The following is a 19,041-nucleotide window of genomic DNA, read 5'->3' on the forward strand; positions in this document are numbered from 1 at the left end:
TGGTGACGTCTTCCAGAAGCTCTCGCTGGTTGGCTGAGGCAGCGGCCCCCCCCCGCCCTTCTCGGAAGTAGCCGGGGAGCAAGGCGGCCCCAGCAGGGCTGGCTTGCCGCGGAGGTAAACATGGCGGCTACGGACGCAGCGGAACCGTCCGCGGGTTTGACCCCAGCCCCACTACTGACTCCGGCTTCAGACCCGGCCGCGACTCGGGCCAGTAGAGGAGGTGCCGCCACCTACGCGGCTTCGGGCCGGTGGGGACTCCAAGCGGGGTTGCGAGGAAGCCGGGCTAGGACGGCTGGAGGGAGGCGGCAGCCCTCAACCACGACCCCGAGCCCGACTCCTGCGGGCGAGCTGATCCAGCCGTCCGTGTCGGAGCTGTCCCGGGCCGTGCGCACCAACATTCTGTGCACAGTGCGCGGCTGCGGCAAGATTCTGCCCAATGGGCCCGCGCTCAACATGCACCTGGTGAAGAGCCATCGCTTGCAGGTGAGGCCCCACCCGCCCCCGCCCCCGGCCGGCCTGTCCCCACCAAAGACACACGCAGTGACGCCTCTACCTGGGGACGGGCAGGGGTCGGAGCCCCGAGTAGCCGGCGCCGGCCCGGCACGTCCCCCACACCCGGAAAGGCTTTGCTCTCTTTAGTAAGCACAATTAAGCTCCTGCTGTGTACAGCACCCTGAGCCCTGTGCTTGCCGGCAGCTCCAGCCCTGATGTGGCCCCAAATACCCTTCCCTCCCCCTCTCCACCCGACCTAAGAGTGCACCCGGTAAAGTCATCAGCCACAGGTGAGGCCTGGACCACCAAACAGCGATGGTCACGGTGCACATCAATACCAAATAACTGCACAACAGACATGTAAACAGTGCCTTCTGAGGGCAGGGGGGAGGTGGTTACCACGGTGGGATCCGAAAGAGCTTTATGGAGGAGGCATTTCATTTGGGTGAGTCCATCCAGGCCTGACTCTCCCTTCCTCCACTGGCCTGTCTACCTTTACCTGGGCCTGGGGTGTTTGTGGGGGGAGGGTCCTGCAGATAAGTGCTTTGGAAGAAAACTACTGTTGGATTGTGATGATTGTCTGGAAGCAGTGACATTCAGGTTTAAACACACAAAGCAAGTGTAACCTAGGCTTGCACTCCTTTTTAGGAGGGGAGAGACTGGTTGTCAAGACAGCAACGAGGTACCTGCTGTTTGAGCACCATGGCTCAGGATAGGCGCTTCAGTCAGTAAGACTTTATTAAGCGCCTATTCTGAACAAGGCACTACTCTAAAGTGGGAATACGACAGCAAAAGGCAGTTCCTGCTCTCCAGGAGCTCAGTTTAGTGAGGGAGACAAAAAGAAAACAACTATGTCCAGACAAGGTGCATGCAAGATAAATTGGAGGTAATCAATCAATAGAAGGAAAACACTGACATTATGAGGGATCAAAAAAAGCATCTTGTAGAAGGTAGAATTTTAGCTGGGTCTTCAGGGAAGCCAGGAGGCAGAGATGAGGAGGGAAGAGTATTCTAGGCATGGAGGACAACTATAGAGAGATGAATATCTTATGCTAGGAACAGCTAGGACGCAGTTGTTACTGTATTGCAGAGTACATGGGGATTGGGGGGCGGGGAATCGGGGTTAAGGTGTAAGACGACAAGAAAGGTTAGGGGGCGATGTGGCTTCAGAATCCTAAAGAGGTAATGTGGGAGAACTACCTTACCAGGATCAGAAAAATTATAATTGTAAGTCCAAAGATAAGAAACTAGAGTGTTTTTAGACTTAAATTTAAAGTGAGAAACTAGAGTGTCCTCAGAAAGGATTTGGAGTTAGTTTAAAATCTGTAGTCCTCTAGTCTATCCTGGTTTCTTTAAATAACTTCCTTTAAGTGGCTTTGTTTCAGATAGCCAAAGATTCTAGTCCTTTGATTCTGTGGATTACTCCAGCTCATCTTTGTGCTCCAGTTTTCAAGGGATTGCAACAAATACTCATTAAGACTCTTATGTTCCAGGCAATGTGAATAAATGAAAATGCATTTATTAAGCACTGACTTCTCTATGTTTGGCACCATGCTGGGGAGACAAAAACAAGCAAATTAGACAGTACCTGACTTCCAAGAGCTTACATTCTAATGAGGAATCTAATGGGGAAGACTATGTACAAAGGGGAGCTAGAGGTAAAAATAGGGGAGTAAAGGACAAAGGCTGTGAACACTGGAGCATAGCTTGGGGATCCATTGGGAGTAAGAAGGCCACATGACTTGGAGATGAAGGGGAAATAGGGTCCTCCTAGATGTTAGTTTCGCTCCCAGGAAGTATCTTTTTAATAACTTGGCATTTAGTGCCTGTCTGTGGAATTACAGTAATAATAATTCTATGGCATGTTAAGGTTTACAAAACTTTCCTCCTAACAGCCCTGGAAGGTAGATGTAGCTCCAATATTCATTCATTCATTCATTCATTCATTTTTTTTCGGGGCAATGAAGGTTAAGTGACTTGCCCAGGGTCACAAAGCTAGTGCCAAGTGTCTGAGGCCAGATTTGAACTCAGGTCCTCCTGAATCCAGGGCCAGTGCTTTATCCACTGCACCACCTAGCTGCCCCTCCAATATTTATTTTTAACAGAAGTGAAGTGACTTGCCTCTGATCACACAGGAACGTATTCATTCCATTACTCTTATCTGATTTTTGAGTGTTATGCTCTCTCCATTATCTCTCTATAGACAAACTAAACAGTATTATAGGGAACTATTTTCAGAGCTAGTTCAAGAATTCAGGTACATTTACCCATTTTTCAAAGATTTCAAAAATTTTTCAAAAATTTCATTTCAAAAAAATTAACATGAAATAAAGAAAATTACAACTTAGATCCCATAATACTCTAACCTTGAGTTCCAGCTCCTATGTTGGAAGGCTGCTTTTAAAGTAGATATCTTTTAGTTCCATTTCAAATCTGGCTTTTCAGGCCCATTTTGTCTGGAGAAACCCCATGCAATTTATTCAGCCCTCTTTTCTGAGTTAGATAAGTGTCCTTCAGTGGGAAGCAGGAACCACCTACTCTCAGTCTGCTTCCTAGGTGGGTGTAGGTAAGAGAAATTCCTTTTGATCAGTCAAAAAGTATTTAATATATGCCTACCACTGTTTATTGTAGGCCTGAACTGGGGAAGTTTTCTTAATATAAAGCATACATTTCTTTTCACAATTTTGGGGTCCTGGTTATAAATTATTTTATATTTACATATTACTCATTCAGTTAGTCATTGCCTAGCAAACTTGTGCCTATTTTATGCTATTCTTTCTTCATAAATATTCCTCCTCCCTTAAAAAAATGTGAGTCATTAATACCTTCCTTCCCCTACCCCCACCCCCAAGTCTGTAGGAGTTGGGTCTATTGCTTGCTTGAGTTGTTTTTGGTCAGTTTTTTGTTTATTTTTTAAATCCATGTCCATGTTTTATCCCCTATGAGGAAAACTGGAAATCTATTCAGGCTCAGTTTTATCTGCAGAGGGCTTTCATAGAGATTGGAAGCTAGTGAGTCACAGAAGACTGAGCCATTTCTTGACTGCTAAGCATTCTTTATCTGTTATGTTTGGGAAGAAGGGGAGGTGTACAGTGCTTTGAGAATCTATAAGCTTCCTTTGTGGTTTAAAATGTGGCTTATAGGGGTTAAATTAAATTGAATCCAGAATTTTTAGAAATAGTTGGTCAGAAAAACAAAGAAAAGAGGCTTCCAAGTATTTGGTGGAGCTAAGACTTGATTTGTTTTAAATTTATAGTAAAAATTAAAGGAATGAGCTGTTCCTGTTTGGGAGATTCTGGAAAGGAATGATGAAACGTGATTTCCCTATGAGCATATGGCCCCTTTTGCAGTCAGTCTTCTCTTGTCCACTTTTCATTTTTTGCCTTCTTCCTTTTTCTTTTGTACTAATAGACTATTAAAACTGCAAAGGGGGGGGCAGCTAGGTGATGCAGTGGATAAAGCACTGGCCCTGGATTCAGGAGGACCTGAGTTCAAATATGGCCTCAGACACTTGACACTTACTAGCTGTATGACCCTGGGCAAGTCATTTAACCCCCATTGCCCCTCAAAAACAAAACAGACCCAAAAAAAATTTTTTTTTAAACTGCAAAAGAACTTAGAGATCATAAGTATAGAGTTGAAAGAGCCCTCAGAAATCATCTATCTCAGCACCTCATTTTATAAATGAAGAAACTGAATCCTTGAGGTGTGAGGTACCCAAGATCATAAAGTAGAGCCAGGATTCAATTCCAGGTCCTTTGACTTAAAGTCCAGCACTTTTCCCACTGTACCAACTAATGTACTTCAGTGTTCTCATTTTACAGATGTGATGAAATAATGGGATTTAGCAGATACTCAAAAACCCACCTGGAGATTAATTGAGACTGATTGAATCAAGTGAGAGTGATTGACTGCTGATTAAGCCTGCTTCAAGCTGATTGGTTGGCATCCATTGGTTCTGAAGGTGTTCTCAAGGTGTGATTACAATCCAGTTAACTTGAAATAGGCTAATCAGCAGTTAATCACTCTCACTTGATTCGATCAGTCTAGATTAATCTCCAGGTGGGTCTTTGAGTATCTGCTAAATCTCATTATTTCATCACACAGAGAAAATCCAGAAAGTAAAAAATGACTTCACCACAGTTACCCTACTACTAAGAGCCAGAGCCAGAACTCAAGCCCAGGTCTTCTGTGTCTAAATCCAGAACTCTTTCTGCTTACTGCACAGCTCATGTGCAGCTCAGTCCTGGGTTCCTAATTCTCAAATGATACACGTACCCAATTATTGAAAATACCTCAGAAACATGATCTCTTTCTGAGTATAGTTTGTGTGTACAACAGAAAAAGCACAGAAAATCTCACAAATACACTGACTCATTCCTGCATAGGATCTATGAGGTCCATGCACATTCTCCACATATTTAAGTCATATTTTCCTAACCTCTTTAGTGCCAAGCACATCTCCTCTAACAGCTGTCTCCCACCCAAAGCTTGGATTTACTGTCTATGAGGCAGCCATATTCAAAGAAAAGATAAAAGGTGCCTGACATCTTTATTCTTCAGTCATTTCAATCATGTCTGCTCTTTTCTTGGCAAAGCTACTAGATGGTTTGCCTTTTCCTTCTCTAGCTCCTTTTATAGATGAGGAAAACTGAGGCAAACAGTGTTAAGTGACTTGCTTAGGGTCACACAGCTATTAAGTGTCTGAGGCCAATTTTTTTTTCAGCAACAAACATTTATTTTATTTTTTCCAGTTAGATGTAAGGGTAGTTTTCAAACATTCATTTTTATAAGATTTAGAGTTCCAAATTTTTCTCCCTCCTTCCCTTTCTTCTCCCTCTACAAGATCGCAACTAGGTTGTATATGTACAATCCACAAGTGTTCTTTTCATCAGTTCTTTCTATGGGGGTGGATAGTAGGCTTCCTCATTAGTCCCTTGAGATTGTCTTGGACCATTGCATTACTGAGAGTAGTTAAGTAATTCACAATTGCTCATTGAATAATACTGCTGTCACTATGCACAATGTCCTCCCAGCTCTGCTCACTTCACTATACATCAGTTCATGAGTCTTTCCAGTTTTTCTGGGATCATCTTGTTTGTCATTTCCTGTAGCACAAGACCATTCCACTACAATCATATAACACAGCTTCTTCCATCATTCCTCAATTGATGGACATTCCCTTGATTCTCAATTCTTAGCCACCACAAAGAGTTGCTATAAATATTTTTTGTACAATTTTTCCCCCTTTTCTTTCTCATGATTACTATTGTTAACTCTTTCGCTTCCATCCTATTCTCTTCCCCATGATATTTATTCTATTATCCATCTTCTTTCATCCTATCCCTTTTCAAAAGGGATTTGCTTCTGTCTGCTCCCTCCCCCAGTCTGCCCTTCCTTCTTTTGCCCCTCTTTCTTTATCCCCTTCCCTTCCTATTTTCCTGCAGGGTTAGAGAGATTACTCCACCCAACTGAGTGTGTGTTATTCCCTCTTTGAGCCAATTCTAATGAGATTGAGGTCTTTGAGCCAATTCTGATGAGTGTTAGGCTCATTTACTGCCCAGATTAAATAAATTACTCCACCCAGTTAGGTGTGTGTTAGTCCCTCCTTGATGCAACTCTGATGAGTTTAAGGTCTTTGAGCTTTTTCTGATGCGTGTAAAATTAATTTACTGCCCTGCTCTTCCCCCATCTCTTCCCCCACTCCATAAGCCTTTTCCTGTTTCTTTCATGTAGGATTTCACCTCTGCCCTTCCCCCTCCCCCAGTGCATTCCCCTCACCCCTCAATTTAACCCTAAAGATGTCATCATGGGGCAGCTAGGTGACACAGTGGACAAAGCATCCACCCTGGACCCAGGGGGATCCTAGCCCAAACCTATCCTCAGACCCAAGACAGTCACCTACTGCATGACCCCAGGGATGTCCCCCAACTCCAATTTTTTATGGTTCTCTAGGGTCTTGTATTTGAAAGTCAGATTTGCCATTAGTTCAGATCTTTTCATCATGAATGCCTGAAAGTCCTCTTTTTCATGAAAGTCTCATTTTTTCCTCTGAAAGATTCTGATCAGTTTTGCTGGGTAGGTAATTCTTGGTTGTAATCCCAATTCCTTTGCCCTCTGGAATTTCATATTCTATGCCCTGTGGTCCTTTAATGTAGAAGCTGCTAGATCTTGTGCTATCCTGACTGGGGCTCCACAGTACTTGAATTCTTTCTTTTTGACAGCTTGCTATATTTTCTCCTTGACCTTAGAGCTCTGGAATTTGGCTATAATATTCCTAGGAGTTTTCCTTTTGGGATCTCTTTCAGGAGGTGATGGGTGGATTCTTTCAATTTCTATTTTAGCTTCTGCTTCTAGAATTTCAGGGCAATTTTCCCTGAGAATATCTTGGAAGATGATGTCTAAGCTCTTTCCTTGATCATGGTTTTCAAGTAGACCAATTTTCAGATTATTTCTCCTGGACCTATTTTCCAGGTCAGCAGTTTTGCCCAGAAGATATTTCACGTTGCCCTCTATTTTTTTATTATTCATTTGGATTTGCTTTATTGTGTCTTGGTTTCTCATAAAGGCACTGGCTTCCATTTGTTCAATCCAAATTCTTAGGCAATTATTTTCACCAGAGAGCTTTTCCATTTGGCTTTTCAAGCTGTTGACTTTTTTCTCATGTCTTTCCTGCATCACCCTCATTTCTCTTTCCATTTTTTTCTCTACCTCTCTAACTTTATCTTCAAAGTCCTTTTTGAGTGCCTCTATGGCCTGAGACCAATTAATATTTTTCTTGGAAGCTTTAGATATAGCTGTTGACATCTTCCTCTGAGGGTGCACCTCAATCTTCCTTGTCACTGAAGAAACTTTCTATGGTCCTCAGCTTTCTCCATCTGCTCATCATCTTGCCTTTTACTTGTCTTTTAGCTCCTTAAAGTGGGGCACTGTTTCCAGGCTGCACTATCCCAAGCTTCAGGAGGTGCCAGGTGGTATGCTTTAAGGAGGATCAGGTTCTTCACTCACCTGGCCTGTTCCCTGGTCTGTAGATGACCCCAGACCAACTTGCTAATCAACCAGCTTTGTGTGTTGTGGTTGTCACCTGTAAGAAGCCTGTACCCCTCCCCCACCTGGGCCACTGCTACCAAGCCTGCCTCCTGGTTTCCAGCAGGGGTGAAAAACCCAAGTTCTGCCTCAGCACCAGCATAGACCCCTGTAGTCTCCCCCCCTTTCCAAGGGCTCAGCCCTCTCACCAGACTGTGAGCTTAGTTCCAGACGACACTGGCGCTGCAGCTGATTCAGAGACTCTGGGGGGTCTCCTTCTTTGGTGAGGCCTTCCTGGGACTGGATCTGTGTCAGGGTGACTGTGGGGCTGGGCTCCACTCCTGTCTCAGCACAGCAGCTCCCTCCTTCTGACTTTCCAAGCCATTCTTGGTTAGAAGATGATTTCAGCACATTCTTCTGTGGGTTTTGCTGCTCCAGGCATTGGTCCTATGGCATTATTTGGATGTTTTTTGGAGTGATCATGTCATGAGTTCAAGAGCTCACTGCCTTTCCTGCACCATCTTGGCTCCACCCCAGAAGCTGAGGCCAAATTTAAACTCAAGTCTTCTGACTTCTGGCCCAGCACTCTATCCACTGTGCCACCTAGCTGGCCACTGAGATCTAGGAAACTGGATTGAGAAAGAGGAGGATAGAAATGGTGGCACAATGAAGAACTAGCCTTTAAATAGAGGAGCCTAGCAGTGCTATACAACTGTCCTTTGAAAGTTAAGGCAAAGAAATAATAATGGGGAGGCAGACTTGATCTAAGTTAACTTTTAATGGCCCTGTGGCCAAGCAGTATGGAAGAGTCTGGGTCAGGCTGAAGATTTGGACAGCTGACTGTAAATCTGTTTATTTGTAGTCTCATCATCCTTCATTCTCCTCACATTAACATACTCATTCCATACTAGTATCTACATTAGTGTACACAATACATATATGTTAAGACTAAAAGAATAAGTATTATAAAATAATAATGAAAAATAAATGTAAAAAAGTACATGGATTGGTGAGACTATGTAGGTGAGATATTATAATGAAGAAGAAAGTCAATGGATAATAATTGAAGTCCTCAGGTGTTGGTGTATGTGGTAAAATAAAACTCTTGTAGCAAATGGGTTCTATTGTTCAGCTTAGACTTTCCTTCCAGAGTGATTCAGTAATATGAGATTTTTCTCAAAGACATTGTTTATCTTGGATTAGCCTGTTTTGATGATTTTGACCAAATTAACTATATAACTGGCAGACTTGGGAGACAAACTAGCAACAGCAGTAGTGTTATGTTATAGCATATGTGGCAAGAATACTGAATCTATACTTAGAAAGACCTGGCTTTGGATGCCACCTCCACAACTTATTACCTTGGAATAAGTCACTTAATGCTCAGAGCCTTAGTTTCTTCTTTTGTAAGTAGGTAAAATAATATCAGTAGTATATAACTAATAGTTATTTTAGAGATCAAATTAGATAATGTATAGAAAGCACTTTGCAAACCTTAAATTGCTATAACATGTTAAATATTATATGAGTACTTATACAAGGCAGTGTGCTGGGTGCAAGAGATACCAAGAAATTGAAGATAGGTCCTATCTTCAGATAAGTTAAGATTTATTTGGGGAGACTGACTATCTGCATAAAACTGAGCATACAGCTTAGTGCCTTGAGAGGAGGGGAGGAGCTGGAAATGGTGGAGTGCAGGCTAGTTGGAAGGGGTGGAATTTAAAAACGTATAGCTCTTTTGACTTTTGACAACATAATTTAAATATGAAATTGCATCTTTTACAGGATGGAATAATAAATCCAACAGTAAGAAAGGACTTGAAAACGACACCCAAATTCTATTGTTGCCCTATTAAAGGATGCCCCAGAGGTCCTGACAGGCCATTCTCACAGTTTTCCCTTGTAAAACAGGTATTTTAATTTTTTTAACTACTTTTCTGGGAGGAAGAATTTATGAATATAATGTGTTTCTATAATAGAAACTAGCAATAAACAAAGATGTTCTGTAGGACAAAATGTGTTAGAATGCTATAGGCAGCATCCTGATGGAGAAGGTACAGGTATAAGAAAAGGATGTGTTAAGGAGTGTTTTCAGGTTTGGGGACTGAAGTAGAGAAATATTGATATAAAATGGGATGGAAGGAGCACCTAAAGTAGGTTTTGAGAGATGAAAGTGATCCAGGATGACAGGGGGTGAGGTGAATGCATGCTGAGGATCTGTCTGTGCCTCATAGGGGATGTCTCACGTCATAGGGAACCATCTCAGAAGAGATGTCTCTCTAGAAGATGGGAAGTTGTCCCCTTTAAAAAAGTGCCCAGAGCAGGTATCTCATGGGTGAAGGGCAGGGGTTCCAAGGAATAGGGATGGGAGGGATTGAGAGAGATGAAGAATCATATTTAAAATCTTAACAGGACAGATTTGGTGCTAGAAATTAGTAGTAGGTATCAGTAACTTTTTCCTTCTCCCCTTTCCCTGCCCCCTATCCCATAATCCCCCAGATATATACAGGGTGTCTCAAAAGTCCTTAGTGTAGTTTTAAACTATTAAAGCTTTACAGTGCACTAAAACTTTGGAGACATCCTGTATTAATAAAGTGACAGGGTGAAGAAAGACATATGATGAACTCTCATTTATGTACCCCTATTTGATTACCATTGTTTTTCCCCATTTAAAATCATGTTTGATGTCAGCTTATTGTTTCTTTTAAAATTTTGACCAGTTATTTACAATTTTTGTTCTCATGTTTTAGCACTTTATGAAAATGCATGCCGAAAAGAAGCATAAATGTGACAAATGTAGCAACTCTTATGGTACTGAATGGGACTTAAAACGACACGCAGAGGATTGTGGCAAGACTTTCCAGTGCACGTGTGGCTGCCCATATGCTAGCCGAACAGCATTGCAGTCGCACATTTATCGAACTGGCCATGAGATCCCTGCAGAGCACAGGTATGTGGAAATGAAGTATGATGCACTGTGGTGCAGGTGGATAGGAGCAAGCCCTTCTCTCCTAGAGAGCCTCCTCAAGTAAGGCCTTTTAAATGTAGCATAGCTGTTTCAGCTCTTATACCAGACTACTGTGCTTCCAGAAGTTACAAGGGTTATAGATGTTACAGTGTAGATTGATAAATCATTTTAATATGTTGCTGTGATTTTTACTTAGTTGAAAAGGTAAAATTTATGTTACAATAATTCATAATATAGAGATGAAAAGTATTCCATTATTACATGGTAGCTTTAAACTTTATGAGTCTCACTGAAAGGCATCATGGCTAAGTGGATAGAGTGTTGGACATGGAATGAGGAAGACCTGAGTTCGAATTTTGCATCTTGTACTAGTCATTCAACCATGGGTGAGGTTTTCAGCCTTCTAAGCCTCAGACAATTCTCTAAAACTTATCTACAGAGTTATAGAAAGGATGGTGAGAGGAGTCTCCATAATCAGAAAACCATAGATGGCTCTCATTATGTTTTTTATGTCTAAAAGAGCCTACTCCCTCTCTGTATGTTATATCTTTCTCCTGCTCTCCTCAGTAAGACCAGCCCTTTAGGAAATCTATCAAAAGGGATTCAATCATTCAATCAATAGCCATATGTTAAAGGCCACCTCTCTGGCCAGGCTCTGGGAATACAAAGGTAAGATAAACAGTCCTAGCCCACAAAGAACTTTGATATCCTGGTGAGATATAGCATGTTTACAGCTAAATAAATAAATACAGGATCTATAGATAGAATAAATTCATACTGATTGAGGAGAGGCACTCATAACATAGAATCAGGAAAGGGTTCTAGAAGCTTCTGTCAATTAAGCTGAGCCTTAAAAAGAGTCTGCAGATTCCAGGAGACAGGTGAGAAAGGTGAGCCCAGGACAACTTGGACAAAGGCAAGTAGGTGGGACATGGATGTCAGGAATGGAGATCAGTAAGTTGGAGTATTTGTCTAAAGGGTGGAATGAATGAGGGGAAGTAATATGCAGTCCATTTAGAGAGAGGTTGAAGCCAAATTAACGGCTTCTAAAGCTAAATAGAGGAATTTGTACTTTATTCTAAAGGCAGTGTGAGCCATTGAAGTTTCTTGAGCAGGGGAGTGGCATGGTTAAACCTGTATTTTAGGACTGTCAATTTTGGCAACCACATGAAGGTTAAATTGGAGATAAGTAAGAGCTAAGAGGGCCTGAACTAGAGTGCATATGGTTTGACTAGATGATAAATAGAAGAGATTTTTGAGGAGGTAAACTTGACAATATTTGGCATTGGATTGGATATAGGGATAAATAAGAATGAACAGCCTAGGTTGTTGAAAACCTGGATGACTAGAAAGATGCCCATTTCTCTTACTGTCCCTCCCCCTTTCCCCATAGAAAGAGGGAAATTAGGAGGAGGACTAGGTGTAAGGGGAAAATTATGAATTCCGTTTTGCCTATGTAGAGTTTGAGATGCCTGTGTGATATCCAGGTGGAAATGTCAAGCAAGCAGTTGGAAATGGAGAAGTGGAGTTCAGGAAAGAGGTGAATATATAGATAAAGAAGTCATCTTCATAGAGATGGCCACTGAACCTATGGGAACAGACTGAGAAGAGGGCCAAGACAGAGCCTTAGGACACATCCACACAAATATAGCAGGACATTGATGATGCACCTGCAGAGAAGACCAAGAAGGATATGTCAGACAGTTAGGGAGACAATTAGAAGAAAACAAAGTTTCATGAAAACTCATAGAAGATAGTAGAGGGTGGTCAGCAGTGTCAGATGCTATAGAGATGTTAAGAAGGATGAATGCTAAGAAAAGGTCATCAGTTTATAGCAATAACGAAATCATGGGTGTCTTTGGAGAAGCTAGTTTCAGTGGAGTGGTGGGGATAGAAGACAGATTGAAAGGGGTTAAGAAGTGAGTGAGAGGTAAGAAAGTGGAGGTAGAGAATACAAATAGCCTTTCCTTGGAGTTTGACCTAGGCAAAATTAGTTAACCTCTATTCTGGAGAATTGACTGAACAATAATAACAAAAGTTATTGAGGATGAATCAGTGGTATGGATTTTAGAATAATTTTTTAAAATTTTATTAATGTTTTTAGGGACCCACCTGGTAAGAAAAGGAAAATGGAAAACTCTCTGCATAATCAGCAGTTGTCTGATAAGGCACTTGAATCACTGATCGACAACCCAGCTACTAGAACTGACACTCAAGATTTAGAAACTTCAGAGATAAAGCTGGTGGCTTCTTTGGAAGATTCTTGTAGCTCTAATGCCCGAAAGCAAACCCTTACACCTCCAAGATACACTCAGAAGTTGCTTTTACCCAAGCCCAAAGTGGCTTTGGTTAAGCTTCCTGTTATGCAGTTTTCACATCTGCCTATCTTTGTGCCTACAGCTGACTCTTCAGTCCAGCCAATGGTGGTTGGTGTTGATAATCAAGGGTCTGTCACAAGCACTCTTCATCTACTTCCTTTGTCAATAGGAACTTTGATACTAGGATTGGATTCAGAGGGTTTCTCACTTAAAGAAAGCTCACCGCTTTCAAAAATAGTCAATCCTGTTGCTGTTGAGCCTATTAGTACAGGTGTACAAGTGAATTTGGGCAAAAAACTCAACTAATGCTTTACAAGAATTAGGAAATGTATGTCAAAAGAATAAAATTTCTTCCATTAATGTACAAACAGATATATCTTATACTTCACAAACTTTCATGTCACCTTCACCTTGGGCCCCTCCTGATTCTTCTGTATCTTCTTGTTCTCAAACGGATTTAACATTTGGTTCTCAAGTTTCTCTTCCCATTAGTGTTCAGACTCAAACATTTTTTACCCAGTTCTAAAGTAACCTCATCTATAGCAGCACAGACAGATACCTTTACTCATGCTTGTCTCCAGCCGTGTGGGATCTCGAAAGAAACTCAGACCAGTGGAATTCAGAGTTCAGCAGATGCCACAATGTCGATGAATCAAGCTGTCATGTGCAATGATATTTTTGAAAATGTCCATGAATACGATGTTTCTGCCCCAAACATTGCAAACAATAGTTTAGTCACTGCCCCTGTATCTCACAATTTGTTACCTCAGGATGGCTGTAAGGATTTGAATCAAGATGTTGTAAAATCTACACCTGTTATGAACTTCAGTACACAAAATAATATACTCCCATCACAAAACATGACTGATAACCAAACCCAGACAATAGATTTGTTAAGTGATCTGGAAAACATACTGTCCGGTAGTCTGCCTGGCCAATCTTTGGATAGCCGTAGTCTCCTGTCTGACAGTAATACTGGGGCTGATACTCAACTGTCATCTGGGTCAACCCAGAACCCAGGAATTGACTTTGACATTGAAGAGTTTTTTTCAGCTTCAAATATCCAAACTCAAACAGAAGAGAGTGACCTCAGCAACATAAACACTGAACCAGTCTTGGAATCTCTGGATATAGAAACCCAAACGGACTTCTTACTGGCAGACAGCACCACTCAGTCTTACAACTGTAAAGGGAATTCCAACTTCCTAGGGTTGGAAATGTTTGATACTCAAACACAGACAGATTTAAACTTTTTCTTAGATACTAGTCCTCATTTGCCTTTGGCAAATATGCTGAAGCACTCTAGCTTTTCGGTGAGTACTGATTCGTCTGACACAGAAACTCAAACTGAAGGACTCTCTGCCGATAAAAATATACCTGGCTTGGAAAAAGTCCAGTTGAATAGTACAGAAACTCAGACTATGAATAGTGGTTTTGAAACCCTTGGGAATTTGTTCTTTACCAGCAATGAAACTCAAACTGCAATGGATGACTTTCTTTTGGCTGATTTGGCCTGGAATACGATGGAGTCTCAGTTCAGTTCTGTAGAAACACAGACATGTGCTGAACTGTGTTCCGTGTCAAACTTCTAAGACATGATCCAAGTGTGGGAAAAACATTTGGAAACTTTCCTTTGAGGTGAGAAAATGAAATAATGAAGGACAATAGTAGTCTATCTGTGTTGAATGTAACTGATCTTATGCAGTCCCTTAGCAGTTTCCTCAAGATACTTTGCCTCTTGTATTTGTAAACATGAAACTTGTGTGTGTTTTATACAGTGTCAGTGTCTATAAATTATTATTTTTTAGTTGCTCATTGTTACTACTTCATTGATAGTAATAGCTATTATAGTTCTTGTATTTTCCGTTACACTTTGAAAATTAACATACATCTATTTCACTGAAACCAAGTCTACCTGCTTCTGCACTACAGCCTATTTTTATGTTATTTTGTTCTTTAAATATAGGAAGTGCTTTACTAGGGGGGAAAGAAACAATAATATTTTGGGGTTTTTGCACTTAAAACTTTTGAACAATGTTGACTCAGAATTCCTGTTGGTTCTTGAAGCTAGTATTTGGGGTGGACAGATGCTTTCTAATCCCCAACCTAACAGGCTATGTCAGATATATGTAGCTAGATTTATGGTAATGACAGCCACATTTTTGTTTTTTGGTTTGGGAACCTCACCATCTATTTTCTAAATTATGAAATTTAAAAAAAAACTATAGCAGCTCTGCTTCAGTCTACCTATTAAAATAATTACTGTACAAAAGACATGGTGACTACTCTGTGAGCTACTATTATAAGTGTCCAACACTTTTCAAATGGATGATCTCTCTTTGCTTTTCCTCAAGGGACTCTCCTATAACAATGCTCTTTAAAGGCAAATGATAGATAGAAAGTGATGTTAGTTCTGTTGAAAATAAGTGTCACCTAATGAAATTAAGAGCAAAACTGTGAAATTGTTCATTGATGTAGATTGGAATTTTTCATAAATAATATCACATTAAGTCTCTAAGTGTCATAGACTGAGTGGTGCTCAAGAGCTACTTCCCAAAGCAAATAAAATGGATCTGTTTTGTTCCCTCTTGAAGTTAAGGAATCCTGCCCTGCTAAAACAAAAAACACCCCCAAACCTTATATCTCTTCCTCCTTGGCTAAATTAGGGTAAGGGTACAATCTGTTGTTGTTGTTTTTTAAGTGCCCCAATTTTTATATCTTCATCAATGGCCAACATCTCTCTATTAAAAGAAATGCTCTGGTGAGGGAATAATACTTGTGCCTTGGGGCTGGATATTCTAGAGTAGATTTATCCTAAACATCATGTTTGTTTTATTGGGGGGGGGGTGGTGTTATTTTTTTTTTTTAAGGAAAGAAGAATACCAAATAGTATGGTCCTAAAATAAATGCGAGAAGAAAAGCATTATGGCTTTAACAAGGAGGACATCATATGTCTGATATAGAAGAGAGATAATTCAAGAATATTGTTGGTGGGTTTATTTGGTTGCATAAAAAGTTAGCCAAGTTTGAGGAGATGGAGATTTTTAGTTCAACAGGCACATTTTCTAAGTTTACAAAACCATTTTATGGTCCTCCTATTTTGGACATGCTTATACAGATAGCAGGCAAGGGTTTAAAGAAACATGCCAAGTCTCAGAAGGGAACTACTGAAAGTTATGTAAAATTATAGTGTTATGCTGCTATTTCAGATGTCTGATACAGAGGCCATAACATAATGATTTTAGGAGGTTTTAGTAATGATCAATAATTTCCCATTTGAAGCAGTTGAATTCAGTGTGGTAGATGACGGGAAAGAACTGTGATTTGGTCAGAATGAATATAGATCTGGATTTCAAAACTTAAACATATAAAGCCTTAACTTAGCAATTCCATGTGTTCTTAGGATTGTCATTGCCTTAATGTTTAAACTCTCAGCAAAGGAGCAATGCATGTTTGTTATGCCTTGTGTAAATATTGTATGTTGTGATCCATGGCTTGAAGAAGCACTTTGTTTTTGTGATAATGGATATTTTTTCTTAATTAAGCCAATAGATATTTGTAGGAAAGTAAAGCATGTACAAATGAAAATAACAAATGAGGCTTGTTTCAAAAGCATTTCTCCAGTTACCTGAATTACTCAAAAATTAAATAAAGCTCATTATAAACCTAAAATTCAGTGATTAAAGAGAAGTCAAAATCACTTAAACTACTTGTTGAGAGTTCTTTAAGGTATTGCTTCCCTCAAACTTAGCTTGTCTTCATTCTAAACTTTACAAAAAACTCGCTTCTCATTAAGAGCCATAGTGCTTTCAACTTTTTTTGACCATGAAAATAAATACAATGAGAATTTTTACCAGTAGAGAGAAATGCTAAATGGTATCTGTACCATTGATACAAATTTCACTTTGCATCTAGATGGCAAAAAACAAATTTTATTGAGCAAAAAATTTTAAATTTCATGAATTACCTGTTGGAAAACAGCCAGCTGACTCAAAGAATTACTTGATGCAAATTCTCGAACATGGGACAAAAGAATATACCACTTTTGTGGAAATAAATATGGTCCTAGCATACAAGCTAAGATTTAGAGGTTAAAAGATATTTGACTACTGGGGCAGCTAGATGGCGCAGTGGATAGAGCACTGGCCCTGGATTCAGGAGTACCTCAGTTCGAATCCGGCCTCAGACACTTAACACTTACTAGCTGTGTGACCCTGGGCAAGTCACTTAACCCCAATTGCCTCACCAAAAAAAAAAAAAAAAAGATATTTGACTACTTCCTTTACCGTTTTAGTAAAAGGTTGTGTTGTTCTAGGATAAGAATTCATTCTGTAGGTGCCTCTATTTCCCCTGCATAAGATAAAGCTCATCTAAAAAGGAATGTAACTTAATGACGTAACTTTTAGAACTTTGTGACAGGCATGGTGACACATACCTGTAATCGCTGCTTCTGGGGAAGACTGAGGCTGGTGGATTGTTGGAATGCTGGGATTCTGAGCTGCAGTGGGCTAGGCCAATTGTGTTTGCACACAGAGCTCTACATAAATATGGTGAGATCCCTAGGAGTGATGGGCTACCAGCTGCCTAAAGAGGAACAAACCAGCCCAGGTCAGAAAAACAGCAGACTAAAACTTCTATGCTTATCAGAATTGGAACACACCTGTGAGTGACTGCTGCACTTCTAGCCTATGTTTGTCTTTTTTTTTAATCATCTAGTGATTTTTCATCATATAAGGTTTTTTGTTTTTTGATACAAACTCTGATCTAAAAGATGTAAGATGGAGTGTTATGTAACTCAGTAGTTTAATTATATTTTGGCCAACATCAGTAAATCCTACTTGAGAGCATCTGTTAAAAAGGATTTCAGCTTTGCCACCATATTAGTAATACCTGGTACAAATTAATAACAGCATTTTTTTTGCAATAGCAAAGAACTAGAAACAAACCAACTGCTCATCAGTTGGGGAAGTCATGGATAATCATTACACTGTAAGAAAAGACAAATGTGAAGAATTAAGAGAAACATGCAGACAGATGGAGTCAAGAAGTGTGAAAATAGGACCAAGAAAGTATACAAACCAAATACAATGAAATAAACAAAAATAAGAAGCAGCTGAACACAGATTAAGTGCGATGAAAAATATCAGCCCTAGAGAACAGGATAAAATGCAGACACCACCTTCCAGTAGAAAGGTGAGGGGGTGATGGATTCAGACTGTTATATACTGTCAGACATAATGGCTTTGCTAGTTGACTTTATTTGTTACAAGGGAGCATTCAGTGGCATAGAAGATCAAGAAATGATGGATGTTAAAATAAGGCTTCAAAAATGATTTTATAAATGTTAAAAATACCTGGTTCAATTGAAAAATGTCTGATGAATTTTAAACTTCTGGAAGACTGATTTGGTGGTAGTGGGGGCACTGAATAATAGGAATTTGTTTAGATCCTTCTGGAACACTTTGGTCAACATAAACATCTTGTAAACAGAAGGCAGAAGATCATTGCTGTGCAATTATTTACCTTGAAAGGATTAACTTAGTTAATAATGAACTAGAACTCATAATGATAGAATACAGTTTTATTGTTTTTTATTTTGTGTAGCAAGAGAGACTCCCTTGTAGCAGACTAAAGCAAATCAGACATGACTTATAAAATATTAGCAGTCTCAGATCCATCAACATGACCAAACTGTGAAATCTTAAGTTGTAAAGCACATTTTAAATCATTTGAATGGGCAGATACCTAAGGTCATGAACTGAAGATAAATAAACATCCATGTTAGCCATATTCATGTTCTGGGGAAAAGGCCATTATTTAGTCCCTTCAATGGAGACACTGAAGTCATGCATAAGAAGATGGCTGTTGCCCTTAATCTAATCTAACTGTAATATGATCAAAGAATGCACTTATGAATTTTGTTTACCAGTGCTTATGAGACTGACATTCTGAAAGAATGATTAGATTGCTAAAGCCTGCCTCATCACAAACCTCTGTTGTGTTCTAAAACAAATTGAAGATGTGTAACACAAAGCTACAAGTATATATAAAGCAAATAGCATCAGATTTCTGGTTTCATCTGTGAAGCACTTCCATACTCCTGTCAATGGTACAGTCTTGGAATGAAAATATCTCCATAGTGATCCATTTTATTCTCAACGGTGCACACTGCTGAGAGGCTTCCCAGTGTCTGCCAAGTGACTGGTCAGATACCTGAGACTGTGCTGGTGAAGGAGA

The 19,041-nt window shown here is 40.2% G+C and overlaps 1 protein-coding gene across 1 annotated transcript; it reads left to right on the forward strand.

Annotated features, from left to right (window-relative positions):
- Window positions 1–72: 72 nt before the first annotated feature.
- ATMIN (ATM interactor) lies at window positions 73–15,678 on the forward strand. Its single transcript, XM_043987955.1, is given in 6 exon segments — window positions 73–483; window positions 9,304–9,429; window positions 10,269–10,468; window positions 12,591–13,095; window positions 13,097–13,312; window positions 13,314–15,678. Coding segments are annotated over 6 exon segments (2,493 nt in total). The 5' UTR covers window positions 73–120; the 3' UTR covers window positions 14,397–15,678.
- The last annotated feature ends 3,363 nt before the right edge of the window (window positions 15,679–19,041 follow it).

Source organism: Dromiciops gliroides, chromosome 2 (assembly GCF_019393635.1).
Source record: "Dromiciops gliroides isolate mDroGli1 chromosome 2, mDroGli1.pri, whole genome shotgun sequence".
NCBI lineage: Eukaryota > Metazoa > Chordata > Mammalia > Microbiotheria > Microbiotheriidae > Dromiciops > Dromiciops gliroides.